Here is a 17,390-nt window from a genome sequence, read left to right as displayed (position 1 = left end):
ATGAGAAACGGAGTGTCATAATAATATTACCATGACGATGAGAAGACAGGACAGGACATTGTTAACAGGACTGATGTTCATCTCTCCACTTAATCTCTCTCTCTCTCTCTTTCTCCCTTCATCTTTCTCTCTCTCTCTCTCTCTCTCTTCTTTCTCCCTTCATCTTTCTCTCTCTCTTTTCCACATCTGTCTGTATATTTCCCTCCCTCCCTCCCCCTCCCCTCCCTCCCTCCCTCCCTCCCTCTCCCTTCCCTCCCTCCCTCCCTCTCTCCCTCCCTCCCTCCCTCCCTCTCTCCCTCCCTCCCTCCCTCCCTCTCTCCCTCCCTCCCTCCCTCTCTCTCTCCCTCCCTCCCTCCCTCCCTCCCTCCCTCCCTCCCTCCCTCCTCCCTCCCTCCCTCCCTCCCTCTCCTCCCTCCCTCCCTCCCTCCCTCCAGTCCTACTCCTTCGGTATTGTGGAAGCGTATGGATGTTAATCTGTTGGAGACAGGAGCCTGGACAGATAACCATGGCAGGTGGCTTCGGTTTGACAGCATAACCCAGAAGGCAGACGGAGAGTACGAGTGTCTGGCTTCAAACACACAGGGATCCGTCACACACTCCTACACTGTCACTGTGGAAGGTAGGTACACACACACACACACACACACACACACACACACACACACACACACACACACACACACACACACACACACACACACACAACACACACACACACACACACACACACACACACACACACACACACACACACAGTGGAAGGTAGGTAGGTACACACACACACACACACTGTGGAAGGTAGGTACACACAAACTGTTTATTATGATCATGATGAAGTTGTTTGAATATTATGTGTTTGTGTGTGTGCGTCTGTGCGTGTATAGCTGAGCCGTACTGGGTGAAGGAGCCCCCGTCACTGTTGTACTCCCCTGGGGAGACAGTGAGGCTAGACTGTCAGGCCGAGGGTATCCCCACCCCTACTGTCACATGGAGTATAAACGGAGAGCCTGTCGCAGGTACACTCAACAATTTGTTTGTTTCATATTTGATCTAATAATGTTCTAATGTAAAGGCCAGACAGACTAAATCACCATGGAGATGAGAGACAGAGTTTGAATGATTAAATCAACATTCTGAAAGCTAGTTAGTGTCAGTGTCATCTTGTCAGCTTGTGACAAATCAACCAAATAGATGTCTCTCTCTCTCTTGCCTCAAAATGGCTATTGTATTTCTGCTGTCATGGACCTATTATGCCCCTTGACATCTGACCCCTGACCTCTAACCCCTATCTTCTAACCCCTTACCTCGAACCCCTGATCTCCAAGCCTCGACCTCTAACCCCTGACCTCTAACCTCTGACCCCTGACCCCTTGTTACATGCATTGGTTTTTCCATTTATGTTATGAGGTTGGACTTCAGTACGTCTAGCTCGTTAACTTGTAGGGTGCACCAATTGGTGTCGCTTCGTCAGTCTGTATGTGTATCACCTGTGCTGGTTGTCATCTCGTTAGTGGAAGGTGTTTCACCTGTGTTGGCCCAGGTGATATTTAGGAGTGGCTGGCCCAGTGCTTCCTTGGAGCTTGAGAGATGTTAGGAGAGCTACACTTCACATCAGCGGAGATGTGATTTCAATCTCAACCAGTTTCAGTTTGAAAGAAGCCTACATTTGAGTGTTTCCCTTGTCTGTTTTGATCCATATTCTTTTTACTCTCTATCCCAAGTTGTTGTGGGGTTTTCTATTAGTTTGTGCAGCCATGGCAGGTGTCATTTAGAACCTCTTACTAGTGGCTTTGCCAACTATCAGTGGGCACCACATGGGTGTCATTTAGAACCTCTTACTAGTGGCTTTGCCAACTTTCAGTGGGCACCACATGGGTGTCATTTAGAACCTCTTACTAGTGGCTTTGCCAACTTTCAGTGGGCACCACATGGGTGTCATTTAGAACCTCTTACTAGTGGCTTTGCCAACTTTCAGTGGGCACCACATGGGTGTCATTTAGAACCTCTTACTAGTGGCTTTGCCAACTTTCAGTGGGCACCACATGGTTGTCATTTAGAACCTCTTACTAGTGGCTTTGCCAACTTTCAGTGGGCACCACATGGTTGTCATTTAGAACCTCTTACTAGTGGCTTTGCCAACTTTCAGTGGGCACCACATGAGTGTTATTCAGAACCCCTTTTGAATCCCTTTCTGTTTTGTTGGTTGATTAAGGGATTTCTTTGTTAGTTCCCTTTGTTGGGAGCAACATTTTTACCTGACCATTGTCCTCTAATCGCTGATCGCTAAAGTCCCTTGACCTCTAAACCCTGTTTCTGCTGATTGGAAATCAATAATAATCCCTTTCGCTTTCTATCCTCCACTCCTTCCGTCCTCTTCTTCTCTCCTTCTATCCTATTCCCTCTCTCTCTCCCACCTCTCCTCTGTATAGAGGTAGACATTGACCCTCGGCGGCGGGTGACCGGAGGGGTGTTGGTCCTAAAAGATGTAGTGTTTGGTGATACGGCGGTGTACCAGTGTGAAGCCACCAACAAACACGGAAATATCCTAAAAAATACTTACATCTATGTCATTGGTGAGACACACACACACACACACACACACACACACACACACACACACACACACACACACACACACACACACACACACACACTGTAACGGTTTTGACTTGAGGTTATTATTTATAGGGGTGCCAGGTAGGTTGTGCCTACCAGAGAAAACATTAGTTTCTCCTTTTAGTTTGGGTGGGAATGAGTCCCATCTGGTCCGTCAAGTCTACACCAATACAAAGGACGTATGTAAAAGTCAGGATGGAAATAAACTTTTCATAAACCCTTAAAACATTGAAAAGAACTTCAAAAACAATTATATTCTGTTGCGTGGGTTGTATTAGCAACAACAATGATTACACACATATATAATAATATCACAATGAGTTCTGGTTCCTCCAGAAATGTCCTGTACCTCGGGCCTAAAAAGAGTCCTGCCCGGTAAAGGAGTTCAGTGAACTCAAGTGACTTTTGTCACGCGATGTTTGTCCGTTCGTTCCGTGTAGCGTAAACCCAGTATTAAACATACAATCAATATAACAATTACTTTACCACAGAACCTTAAAGCGGATCAACTCTTAATTAAGTCCACAACTACCACTAACTACACAAATCACAGTATACATCACATCCAAACAAATGAAATACCGTATACAAAAAGGTGGTAGTCAGTCGGTCAGTCAGACAATCCAATCCGCCAATAGATCTCCAGCGGAGAAAGGCCACGAAGAACGGAGAGGTGTAGTCCAGGGACGCAAAGAGTGGATCCGATCCTGGGTAAACTCTCTTAGGCTACAAAACACACGTTTAACGGCAACAAAACAAACGGAATAGAGAACTTCGGAACTGAGGGTTGAACACATCCTCATGCACGTCTCCATCACAACCCCCTTTCGTGCAGCTGATGCTGGCTATTTAATTGGGAATTAAAGGGAAAGCGCCCTATTGGAAGGAGCTGCACTGAGACGGTTCAGAAAAATTCAGGGCCGTCACACACCCCTCCCCTGGAAAAAGCCGACCATTGCCCTGGAAGGCACATCTTGGTCGGGGAAACCGAGAAAGGTCTCCTCATCACTTTCCTCTACAAAAAGATTCATTACTTTTTGGAGCTCACGCTCCTCAGCTGAGGAGTCACAGGCCTTAAGGTGCGAGACTTCTGGGTCTGGGAATCCGAGAAAAGTATCCTCACTATCCTCTTCAAAGATATCCAGGACCTTGCGGCGCTCAATCGCCTCCAATTCCTCAGCCGAGGGGTAACAGGCCTTAAGGCGTTAGACATGGACGATGCGCATATCTTCACCTGTGTCCTCTTTCACCACTCGGTAGTTCAAAGGGCCCATCTGCTCCACAATCCTATATGGTCCTTGCCATTTAGGAGCGAGCTTGACCGAGAAGAATTGTTCAGCTTTCGAGTAAGGATGAGAGCGAAGCCACACCCGATCACGAAGCTGGAACTGCATGTCTCGTCTGTTCTTATCATAATTTCTCTTCTGCTTGAGTCGAGCCTGGATCATGTTCTTTGAGACAAGAGCTCTCAAGTCATGGAGATGGCCTACCTGGTCATAGCAAGCAGCGTCTGGAGTAAGCTGCTGGGGCTGTAGCACCATATCCAAGGGTCCTCGGAGAGGACGACTTAGGTTCAGCTCTGCAGGTGTGACTCCAGTGGACTCTTGCACAGCAGAATTCAGGGCAAATCGAAACTCATGAAGGTGCTTGTCCCAGTGTTTGTGCTGGGTCCCTACATAGGAAGCAATCATTGTCTTCAAGGTTCGATTTACTCTCTCAGTGAGATTGGTCTGTGGGTGATAGGCCGTGGTCAACTTCTGCCTCAGGTTCCATCTTTGGCAGGTCTCCTCAAAGAGATCAGAGACAAATTGGGAACCTCGATCAGACAGGATGTAATCAGGCACTCCCCAGCGAGTCAGGATCTCTTTCGTAAGGATGTTAGAGACGGTCCTTGCTGTGGCCTGACGCAGGGAAAAGAGTTCCACCCACTTTGAATAGTAATCAACAAAAACAAGTATGTACACATTCTGATTGGAGCTTCTAGGAAATGGACCCATCAAATCCACTCCTAACATTTCCCAAGGTCGGGTAACCACCGTTTGCTGCAACTTGCCAGCAGGCTTTCTACCTTCTGGTTTGTACATTTGACAAACCTGACCATTTCGGATGTGTGACTTCACATCCATGCTCAGATGTGGCCAGTAGAGTAACGCTTGCAACCGCTTGTAGGTTTTGAACCTGCCCAAATGACCAGCTAATGGGTCTTCATGGAAATGTTGAAGCAGTTGTAGGCGTAGAGTGTCCGGTATGTACATTTGGTAGAGTGTTCTGTGAGGTAGTTGTACGACTCGGTAGACTTTATCTTCAATGATGGTCAGCTTTGTGGTAGGATTGACCATCTTTTCTCCATCTTCCAGGATAGTCTGGTACAAAGCCTGTACTTCTGGATCATCCTGTTGAGCTTTCCATATTGCCTCATCAGAGATGGGAAAGTCTGTTTCTTTCTCTGGTCATATTGCTGTTGGCATTCTCTGTCCTTCTCAAACTGCTGTCCCAAGCGAACCAGTCCATCGACAGTGGTGACTCGTTCTCGGAGTTGACTGGCTAGTAGTGGGTTGATGTTCTTCAAGATCAATTTAATGACCTCTTCCTCCTCAATGCCAGGTTTCCACCTTCTGCACAGGGAGTGGTAACCGTATGCAAAGTCACGGATACTCTCTTTCTCTCCTTGTACTCGATTTCTGACTCTGTCTGCCAATTCATCTGTGTAGTCCTCAGATAGAAATGCAGAGGAAAACTTGGCCTCAAAGTCAGCCCAGGAGGTAGTGGTGAGACGTGCCACATCCCACCAGTCTCGAGCTGTCCCATGCAACACATTCCTCAATGTGGCAAGGAGTTCTTCGTCAGCCAGGGGATTGAGGGCAAGAAAGTCACGACATCTTTCTAGATACATTAGCGGATCAGGACTGTCATCTTTTTTCCCAAAGGTGGGAAATTGCAATTTAATGGGCATCGCCCCCACATGACGTCTACTCAAATCACCATGAACAAACGAGCTAGGAGGGATTGAGGAAGTAGAGGGGAGGGCGTTATCGGACAATGAAAATGAACACCAGGATGCATGGTGGATTGCATCCTGCAAGGGGTGGCTGCAGCATGGCCTGGTCTTGGCTGTTCAGAGGTGCCAGCTTGGCCCTCAGTGGTCTGAACTGAAGTGGACACCAGGGAAACTCTGTGTAAGGAGTTGTGCCTAATGGAGGCCATGTCCACAGACACGTCATCCAACATTTTAACACAATTAGAGAGCTCTGTCTGCAAGTGGTCTACAGTGTTAACCATGGGAGAAAAAACAGAATTAACGTCCTTGAGGACCTCAGTGTGGTGATGTTGCAGGCGCCATTGGAGAGTGGCAGTGAGTTGGTTTCGTTGGTAGTCAAACTGCCTGTCCATGGCACCAGTCATTTCCCGTCTTCCACTCTCACTGAGCTCTGTCAGCGTGTGGGTTAGAGTGCTCAGTGAGTTTCTGAATTCCATGGCACTCTGTTGTTGCTCTTCCCTCAGACATTTGAATTTATGGTGGATAAGAGTTTGGAGATGTTGTTGAGTCCGACGAATATCAAGGATGTCACCTTGAAGTTGTAAGACTACAACCTCTGGAGATAAACCAGACAATGGAGGAAGGTTGGGTGTCAGAGGGAGGACTAGCTCAGTACTTCCACACAGATCCATGTCAATAAGTGAGTAACTGGTTAGACCTCCTGTGGCCTGTGGCTCAGGCCGAGCATTCAGATTCCCAGGGCTCTGGCCCAAATCAACTCCATTATCTCCATTCACATTATGATTTGTATTGTCAGCTTGATGGTCAGAATGGCCCTGTGTATTCCCATTGACAGGTATGACATGGATGAGCACATTATCTTGGGGTGAATCCATTGTTTTAATTCCACACAAAATATTTGCTTTGGTTAGTTCTCAATGTTGAGCTGTCCCATCTGGGGTGCCATTTTTTATGTAACGGTTTTGACTTGAGGTTATTATTTATAGGGGTGCCAGGTAGGTTGTGCCTACCAGAGAAAACATTAGTTTCTCCTTTTAGTTTGGGTGGGAATGAGTCCCATCTGGTCCGTCAAGTCTACACCAATACAAAGGACGTATGTAAAAGTCAGGATGGAAATAAACTTTTCATAAACCCTTAAAACATTGAAAAGAACTTCAAAAACAATTATATTCTGTTGCGTGGGTTGTATTAGCAACAACAATGATTACACACATATATAATAATATCACAATGAGTTCTGGTTCCTCCAGAAATGTCCTGTACCTCGGGCCTAAAAAGAGTCCTGCCCGGTAAAGGAGTTCAGTGAACTCAAGTGACTTTTGTCACGCGATGTTTGTCCGTTCGTTCCGTGTAGCGTAAACCCAGTATTAAACATACAATCAATATAACAATTACTTTACCACAGAACCTTAAAGCGGATCAACTCTTAATTAAGTCCACAACTACCACTAACTACACAAATCACAGTATACATCACATCCAAACAAATGAAATACCGTATACAAAAAGGTGGTAGTCAGTCGGTCAGTCAGACAATCCAATCCGCCAATAGATCTCCAGCGGAGAAAGGCCACGAAGAACGGAGAGGTGTAGTCCAGGGACGCAAAGAGTGGATCCGATCCTGGGTAAACTCTCTTAGGCTACAAAACACACGTTTAACGGCAACAAAACAAACGGAATAGAGAAGCTTCGGAACTGAGGGTTGAACAGATCCTCATGCACGTCTCCATCACAACCCCACTTTCGTGCAGCTGATGCTGGCTATTTAATTGGGAATTAAAGGGAAAGCGCCCTATTGGAAGGAGCTGCACTGAGACGGTTCAGAAAAATTCAGGGCCGTCACAACACACACACACACACACACACACAGATAAAAACACACACACACACACACATACTTGCAGATAAAAACACACACACACACACACACACCTGAAGTCAGAAGTTTACATACACTTAGGTTGGAGTCATTAAAACTTGTTTTTCAACCACTCCACACATTTCTTGTTAACAAACTATAGTTTTGGCAAGTCGGTTAGAACATCTACCTTGTGCAGGACACAAGTAATTTTTCCAAAAATTGTTTACAGACAGATTATTTCACTTATAATTCACTGTATCACAATTCCAGTTGGTCAGAAGTTCACATACACTAAGTTGACTGTGCCTTTAAACAGTTTGTAAAATTCCAGAAAATGATGTCATGGCTTTAGAAGCTTCTGATAGACTAATAACATAATTTGAGTCAATTGGAGGTGTACCTGTGGATGTATTTCAAGGCCTGCCTTCAAACTCAGTGCCTCTTTGCTTGACATCATGGGAAAATAAAAATAAATTTGCCAAGACCTCAAGACCTCATAAAAAAAAGACCTCCACAAGTCTGGTTCATCCTTGGGAGCAATTTGCAAACGCCTGAAGGTACCACGTTAATCTGTACAAACAATAGTACGCAAGTATAAACACCATGGGACTACACAACCGTCATACCGCACAGGAAGGAGATGTGTTCTGTCTCCTAGAGATGAACGTACTTTGGTGTGAAAAGTGCAAATAAATCCCAGAACAACAACAAATGACCTTGTGCAGATGCTGGAGTTTCTATATCCACAGTAAAACGAGTCCTATTTCGACATAACCTGAAAGGCCGCTCAGCAAGGTAGAAGCCACTGTTGCAAAACCAACCTAAAAAAGCCTACGGTTTGCAACTGCACATGAGGACAAAGATCATACTTTTTGGAGAAATGTCATCTGGTCTGATGAAACAGAAATAGAACTGTTTGACCATAATGACCATTTTTATGTTTGCTGGAAAAAGGGGGGAGCTTGCAAGCCGAAGAACACCATTCTAGGCGTGAAGCACAGGGGTTGCAGCATCATGTTGTGGGGTTGCTTTGCTGCAGGATGGACTGGTGCACTTCACGAAATTGATGGCATCATGAGGAGGGAAAATGATGTGGATATATTGAAGCAACATCTCAGGACATCAGTCAGGAAGTTAAAGTTTGGTGGCAAATGGGTCTTCCAAATGGACAATGACCCCAAGCATACTTCCAAAGTTGTGGCAAAATGGCTTAAGGACAACAAAGTCAAGGTATTGGAGTGGCCATCACAAAGCCCTGACCTCAATCCTATAGAACATTTGTGGGCAGAACTGAAAAAGCGTGTGTAAGCAAGGAGGCCTACAAACCTGAGTCAGTTACACCAGCTCTGTCTGGCGGAATGGGCCAAAATTCACCTAAGTTATTGTGGGAAGCTTGTGGAAGGATACCTGAAAAACTTTTGACCAAAGTTAAACCATTTAAAGGCAATGCTACCAAATACTAATTGAGTGTATGTTAACTTCTATACCAATGGGAATGTCGATGAAATAAATAAAAGCTGAAATAAATATAAAATATTATTTTGACATTTCACATTCTTTAAATTAGGTGGTGTTATATTATTTTAATGTTAAATGTCAGAATAATAGTAGAGAATGATTTATTTCAGCTTTTATTTATTTCATCACCCAGACTACCTTTATAGAGCAGGACCAGACTGACACCCTGACTACCTTTATAGAGCAGGACCAGACTAACACCCTGACTACCTTTATAGAGCAGGACCAGACTGACACCCTGACTACCTTTATAGAGCAGGACCAGACTGACACCCAGACTACCTTTATAGAGCAGGACCAGACTGACACCCAGACTACCTTTATAGAGCAGGACCAGACTGACACCCAGACTACCTTTATAGAGCAGGACCAGACTGACACCCTGACTACCTTTATAGAGCAGGACCAGACTGACACCCAGAATACCTTTATAGAGCAGGACCAGACTGACACCCCTTTATAGACTACTACCTTTATAGAGCAGGACCAGACTGACACCCTGACTACCTTTATAGAGCAGGACCAGACTGACACCCTGACTCCCTTTATAGAGCAGGACCAGACTGACACCCAGACTACCTTTATAGAGCAGGACCAGACTGACACCCAGACTACCTTTATAGAGCAGGACCAGACTGACACCCCTACCTTTACTACCTTTATAGAGCAGGACCAGACTGACACCCTGACTACCTTTATAGAGCAGGACCAGACTGACACCCTGACTCCCTTTATAGAGCAGGACCAGACTGACACCCAGACTACCTTTATAGAGCAGGACCAGACTGACACCCAGAATACCTTTATAGAGCAGGACCAGACTGACACCCAGACTACCTTTATAGAGCAGGACCAGACTGACACCCAGACTACCTTTATAGAGCAGGACCAGACTGACACCCAGAATACCTTTATAGAGCAGGACCAGACTGACACCCAGACTACCTTTATAGAGCAGGACCAGACTGACACCCTGACTACCTTTATAGAGCAGGACCAGACTGACACCCAGACTACCTTTATAGAGCAGGACCAGACTGACACCCAGACTACCTTTATAGAGCAGGACCAGACTGACACCCTGACTACCTTTATAGAGCAGGACCAGACTGACACCCTGACTACCTTTATAGAGCAGGACCAGACTGACACCCAGACTACCTTTATAGAGCTTGACCAGACTGACACCCAGACTACCTTTATAGAGCAGGACCAGACTGACACCCTGACTACCTTTATAGAGCAGGACCAGACTGACACCCAGACTACCTTTATAGAGCAGGACCAGACTGACACCCAGACTACCTTTATAGAGCAGGACCAGACTACCTTTTTATAGAGCAGGACCAGACTGACACCCTGACTAGGACCAGACTGACACCCAGACTACCTTTATAGAGCAGGACCAGACTGACACCCTGACACCCTGACTACCTTTATAGAGCAGGACCAGACTGACACCCAGACTACCTTTATAGAGCAGGACCAGACTGACACCCTGACTACCTTTATAGAGCAGGACCAGACTGACACCCAGACTACCTGTATAGAGCAGGACCAGACTGACACCCAGACTAGCTTTATAGAGCAGGACCAGACTGACACCCTGACTACCTTTATAGAGCAGGACGAGACTGACACCCAGACTGCCTTTATAGAGCAGGACCAGACTGACACCCTGACTACCTTTATAGAGCAGGACCAGACTGACACCCAGACTACCTTTATAGAGCAGGACCAGACTGACACCCAGACTACCTTTATAGAGCAGGACCAGACTGACACCCTGACTACCTTTATAGAGCAGGACCAGACTGACACCCAGACTACCTTTATAGAGCAGGACCAGACTGACACCCAGACTACCTTTATAGAGCAGGACCAGACTGACACCCTGACTACCTTTATAGAGCAGGACCAGACTGACACCCAGACTACCTTTATAGAGCAGGACCAGACTGACACCCTGACTACCTTTATAGAGCAGGACCAGACTGACACCCTGACTACCTTTATAGAGCAGGACCAGACTGACACCCAGACTACCTTTATAGAGCAGGACCAGACTGACACCCTGACTACCTTTATAGAGCAGGACCAGACTGACACCCAGACTACCTTTATAGAGCAGGACCAGACTGACACCCAGACTACCTTTATAGAGCAGGACCAGACTGACACCCTGACTACCTTTATAGAGCAGGACCAGACTGACACCCAGACTACCTTTATAGAGCAGGACCAGACTGACACCCTGACTACCTTTATAGAGCAGGACCAGACTGACACCCTGACTACCTTTATAGAGCAGGACCAGACTGACACCCAGACTACCTTTATAGAGCAGGACCAGACTGACACCCTGACTACCTTTATAGAGCAGGACCAGACTGACACCCAGAATACCTTTATAGAGCAGGACCAGACTGACACCCCGACTACCTTTATAGAGCAGGACCAGACTGACACCCTGACTACCTTTATAGAGCAGGACCAGACTGACACCCTGACTCCCTTTATAGAGCAGGACCAGACTGACACCCAGACTACCTTTATAGAGCAGGACCAGACTGACACCCTGACTACCTTTATAGAGCAGGACCAGACTGACACCCAGACTACCTTTATAGAGCAGGATCAGACTGACACCCAGACTACCTTTATAGAGCAGGACCAGACTGACACCCTGACTACCTTTATAGAGCAGGACCAGACTGACACCCTGACTACCTTTATAGAGCAGGACCAGACTGACACCCTGACTACCTTTATAGAGCAGGACCAGACTGACACCCAGACTACCTTTATAGAGCAGGACCAGACTGACACCCAGACTACCTTTATAGAGCAGGACCAGACTGACACCCTGACTACCTTTATAGAGCAGGACCAGACTGACACCCAGACTACCTTTATAGAGCAGGACCAGACTGACACCCTGACTACCTTTATAGAGCAGGATCAGACTGACACCCTGACTACCTTTATAGAGCAGGACCAGACTGACACCCAGACTACCTTTATAGAGCAGGACCAGACTGACACCCAGATTATGATATGACATACATTTCTGATCTTGTCTAAGATTTTGGAAGTATTTCTAAATGTCTAATCTAAATTAAAATATCTCTCTGTCCTCTTTCTTCTCTTTCTCGCTCTCTCTGTCCCAGAGCTGCCAGCTCAGATCCTGTCCTCTGATGGGGTGGTATATCAAGTTACGGAGGGGGGCGTGGCCAGACTGCATTGTGAGGCCTTCGGGTCACCCCGTCCACAGGTCACATGGTGAGACTAATGTTATAATAGGAGATGTGGGGATACTGTGGTAACCCTGTGTCTCATTGGGACAGTGCTCTGTGTTATCCGCTAACCATGTGTGTGTGTGTGTGTGTGTGTGTGTGTGTGTGTGTGTGTGTGTGTGTGTGTGTGTGTGTGTAGGGAGAGTGAGGATCTCCAGAACACCTTGCTGTCGGACAGTCGTGTGTCTCAGCTGACCAATGGGACGTTGGAGCTGTTTAATAGTAGCAGAGAGGACAGTGGAGTCTACACCTGCTCCATTACACACAACAACACCTCCATCACCGCTCACCTGGAGGTCCTCAGTGAGAACCACACAGCACCACACAGCACCACACAGCACCACACAGTCCCACACAGTCCCACACAGTACCACACAGCACCACACAGCACCACATAGCACCACACAGTCCCACACATCACCACACATCACCACACAGCACCACACAGCACCACACAGTCCCACACGGCACCACACAGCACCACACAGCACCACACAGCACCACACAGCACCACACAGCACCACACAGCACCACATAGCACCACACAGTACCACATAGCACCACACAGTCCCACACATCACCACATAGCACCACATGCTACTAGTCTCTTTCTCTCTGTCTACTCCTTTCTCTCTGTCTACTCCTTGATCTCTGTCTACTCCTTTCTCTCTGTCTACTCCTTTCTCTCTGTCTACTGCTTTCTCTCTGTCTACTCCTTTCTCTCTGTCTACTCCTTTCTCTCTGTCTACTCCTTTCTCTCTGTCTACTCCTTGATCTCTGTCTACTCCTTGATCTCTGTCTACTCCTTGATCTCTGTCTACTCCTTGATCTCTGTCTACTCCTTGATCTCTGTCTACTCCTTGATCTCTTTCTACTCCTTGATCTCTGTCTACTCCTTGATCTCTGTCTACTCCTTGATCTCTGTCTACTCCTTGATCTCTGTCTACTCCTTGATCTCTGTCTACTCCTTTCTCGCTGTCTACTCCTTGATCTCTGTCTACTCCTTGATCTCTGTCTACTCCTTGATCTCTGTCTACTCCTTGATCTCTGTCTACTCCTTTCTCTCTGTCTACTCCTTTCTCGCTGTCTACTCCTTGATCTCTGTCTACTCCTTTCTCTCTGTCTACTCCTTTCTCTCTGTCTACTCCTTTCTCTCTGTCTACTCCTTGATCTCTGTCTACTCCTTGATCTCTGTCTACTCCTTTCTCTCTGTCTACTCTTTTCTCTCTGTCTACTCTTTTCTCTCTGTCTACTCCTTGATCTCTGTCTACTCCTTGATCTCTGTCTACTCCTTGATCTCTGTCTACTCCTTGATCTCTGTCTACTTCTTTCTCTCTGTCTACTCCTTTCTCTCTGTCTACTCCTTGATCTCTGTCTACTCCTTGATCTCTGTCTACTCCTTGATCTCTGTCTACTCCTTGATCTCTGTCTACTCCTTGATCTCTGTCTACTCCTTTCTCTCTGTCTACTCCTTTCTCTCTGTCTACTCCTTTCTCTCTGTCTACTCCTTTCTCTCTGTCTACTCCTTGATCTCTGTCTACTCCTTGATCTCTGTCTACTCCTTGATCTCTGTCTACTCCTTGATCTCTGTCTACTCCTTGATCTCTGTCTACTCCTTGATCTCTGTCTCAAACCCATTGCATGTGCTGATGTTGTTCTAAACTCATTCCCTTCAGGACAGTAAAGTTTCCATTAGTTTTTAATTCCCTTCTGGACATCAATATGTTTCGTTCATTTATAATTCCCTTCAGGACAGTAAAGGTTTTATTCAATTAAACCAAGATATCAGATACTGTATTAGTCATGACTAAAGTAATTTCCTATCCTCCACACTCCTCCCATCTCCTCTTTTCTCCTTTCCTCCACTTCCCTCACCCCACTCCCCCAGAACGTACGGTGATGCTGATCGGTCCCCAGGCTGTACAGGTTACGAGGGGAGGAGACTCCTGGTTGGACTGTCATTTCACCTTTGACCCCCATCTGAACCGACCCCAAATCCTCTGGAGGAAAGACGGACAGAAGATCATGGAGTCATCACTGGGAGACAAGTAAACACACGCCTCTATCTCCTCAGACCCCTCCTCCATATTGGATCAGTCAATACACACGCCTCTATCTCCTCAGACCCCCTCCTCCATATTGGATCAGTCCACACGCCTCTATCTCCTCAGACCCCCTCCTCCATATTGGATCAGTCCACACACACACCTCTATCTCCTCAGACCCCCTCCTCCATATTGGATCAGTCCAAACACACACCTCTATCTCCTCAGACCCCTCCTCCATATTGGATCAGTCCACACACACGCCTCTATCTCCTCAGACCCCCTCCTCCATATTGGATCAGTCCACACACCTCTACCTCCTCAGACCCCCTCCTCCATATTGGATCAGTCCACACACACGCCTCTATCACCTCAGACCCCCTCCTCCATATTGGATCAGTCCACACACCTCTATCTCCTCAGACCCCTCCTCCATATTGGATCAGTCCACACACGCCTCTATCTCCTCAGACCCCCTCCTCCATATTGGATCAGTCCACACACGCCTCTATCTCCTCAGACCCCGTCCTCCATATTGGATCAGTCCATACACACGCCTCTATCTCCTCAGACCCCCTCCTCCATATTGGATCAGTCCACACACGCCTCTATCTCCTCAGACCCCCTCCTCCATATTGGATCAGTCCATACACACGCCTCTATCTCCTCAGACCCCCTCCTCCATATTGGATCAGTCCACACACACACCTCTATCTCCTCAGACCCCCTCCTCCATATTGGATCAGTCCAAACACACACCTCTATCTCCTCAGACCCCCTCCTCCATATTGGATCAGTCCACACACACGCCTCTATCTCCTCAGACCCCCTCCTCCATATTGGATCAGTCCACACACCTCTATCTCCTCAGACCCCTCCTCCATATTGGATCAGTCCACACACCTCTATCTCCTCAGACCCCCTCCTCCATATTGGATCAGTCCACACGCCTCTATCTCCTCAGACCCCTCCTCCATATTGGATCAGTCCACACACACACCTCTATCTCCTCAGACCCCCTCCTCCATATTGGATCAGTCCACACACACGCCTCTATCTCCTCAGACCCCCTCCTCCATATTGGATCAGTCCACACACCTCTATCTCCTCAGACCCCTCCTCCATATTGGATCAGTCCACACACCTCTATCTCCTCAGACCCCTCCTCCATATTGGATCAGTCCACACACCTCTATCTCCTCAGACCCCTCCTTCATATTGGATCAGTCCACACACCTCTATCTCCTCAGACCCCTCCTCCATATTGGATCAGTCCACACACCTCTATCTCCTCAGACCCCTCCTTCATATTGGATCAGTCCACACACCTCTATCTCCTCAGACCCCTCCTCCATATTGGATCAGTCCACACACCTCTATCTCCTCAGACCCCTCCTGCATATTGGATCAGTATGTCCTCACTCCTCAGACCCCTCCTCCATATTGGATCAGTCCACACACCTCTATCTCCTCAGACCCCCTCCTCCATATTGGATCAGTCCACACACACGCCTCTATCTCCTCAGACCCCCTCCTCCATATTGGATCAGTCCACACACCTCTATCTCCTCAGACCCCTCCTCCATATTGGATCAGTCCACACACCTCTATCTCCTCAGACCCCCTCCTCCATATTGGATCAGTCCACACGCCTCTATCTCCTCAGACCCCCTCCTCCATATTGGATCAGTCCACACACACGCCTCTATCTCCTCAGACCCCTCCTCCATATTGGATCAGTCCACACACACACCTCTATCTCCTCAGACCCCCTCCTCCATATTGGATCAGTCCACACACACGCCTCTATCTCCTCAGACCCCCTCCTCCATATTGGATCAGTCCACACACCTCTATCTCCTCAGACCCCTCCTCCATATTGGATCAGTCCACACACCTCTATCTCCTCAGACCCCTCCTCCATATTGGATCAGTCCACACACCTCTATCTCCTCAGACCCCTCCTTCATATTGGATCAGTCCACACACCTCTATCTCCTCAGACCCCTCCTCCATATTGGATCAGTCCACACACCTCTATCTCCTCAGACCCCTCCTTCATATTGGATCAGTCCACACACCTCTATCTCCTCAGACCCCTCCTCCATATTGGATCAGTCCACACACCTCTATCTCCTCAGACCCCTCCTGCATATTGGATCAGTATGTCCTCACTCCTCAGACCCCTCCTCCATATTGGATCAGTCCACACACCTCTATCTCCTCAGACCCCCTCCTCCATATTGGATCAGTCCACACGCCTCTATCTCCTCAGACCCCTCCTCCATATTGGATCAGTCCACACGCCTCTATCTCCTCAGACCCCCTCCTCCATATTGGATCAGTCCACACGCCTCTATCTCCTCAGACCCCCTCCTCCATATTGGATCAGTCCACACGCCTCTATCTCCTCAGACCCCTCCTCCATATTGGATCAGTCCACACACACACCTCTATCTCCTCAGACCCCCTCCTCCATATTGGATCAGTCCACACACACGCCTCTATCTCCTCAGACCCCCTCCTCCATATTGGATCAGTCCACACACCTCTATCTCCTCAGACCCCTCCTCCATATTGGATCAGTCCACACACCTCTATCTCCTCAGACCCCTCCTCCATATTGGATCAGTCCACACACCTCTATCTCCTCAGACCCCTCCTTCATATTGGATCAGTCCACACACCTCTATCTCCTCAGACCCCTCCTCCATATTGGATCAGTCCACACACCTCTATCTCCTCAGACCCCTCCTTCATATTGGATCAGTCCACACACCTCTATCTCCTCAGACCCCTCCTCCATATTGGATCAGTCCACACACCTCTATCTCCTCAGACCCCTCCTGCATATTGGATCAGTATGTCCTCACTCCTCAGACCCCTCCTCCATATTGGATCAGTCCACACACCTCTATCTCCTCAGACCCCCTCCTCCATATTGGATCAGTCCACACACACGCCTCTATCTCCTCAGACCCCCTCCTCCATATTGGATCAGTCCACACACCTCTATCTCCTCAGACCCCTCCTCCATATTGGATCAGTCCACACAC

General features: G+C 47.6%; 1 protein-coding gene across 1 annotated transcript in view; it reads left to right on the top strand.

Annotated features, from left to right (window-relative positions):
* LOC124018249 (neural cell adhesion molecule L1.1-like) overlaps positions 1-17,390 on the top strand; it is a 153,104-nt gene that overhangs the window by 46,768 nt on the left and 88,946 nt on the right. Inside the window, 6 exon segments of the mRNA XM_046333517.1 lie at positions 435-619; positions 885-1,016; positions 2,430-2,573; positions 12,164-12,275; positions 12,429-12,592; positions 14,178-14,337. Of these exon segments, the coding sequence (XP_046189473.1) occupies positions 435-619; positions 885-1,016; positions 2,430-2,573; positions 12,164-12,275; positions 12,429-12,592; positions 14,178-14,337 (897 nt within the window).

This window comes from Oncorhynchus gorbuscha, linkage group LG03 (genome assembly GCF_021184085.1).
Source record: "Oncorhynchus gorbuscha isolate QuinsamMale2020 ecotype Even-year linkage group LG03, OgorEven_v1.0, whole genome shotgun sequence".
Taxonomy (NCBI): domain Eukaryota; kingdom Metazoa; phylum Chordata; class Actinopteri; order Salmoniformes; family Salmonidae; genus Oncorhynchus; species Oncorhynchus gorbuscha.
This window is presented reverse-complemented; position numbering and strand designations above follow the sequence as displayed.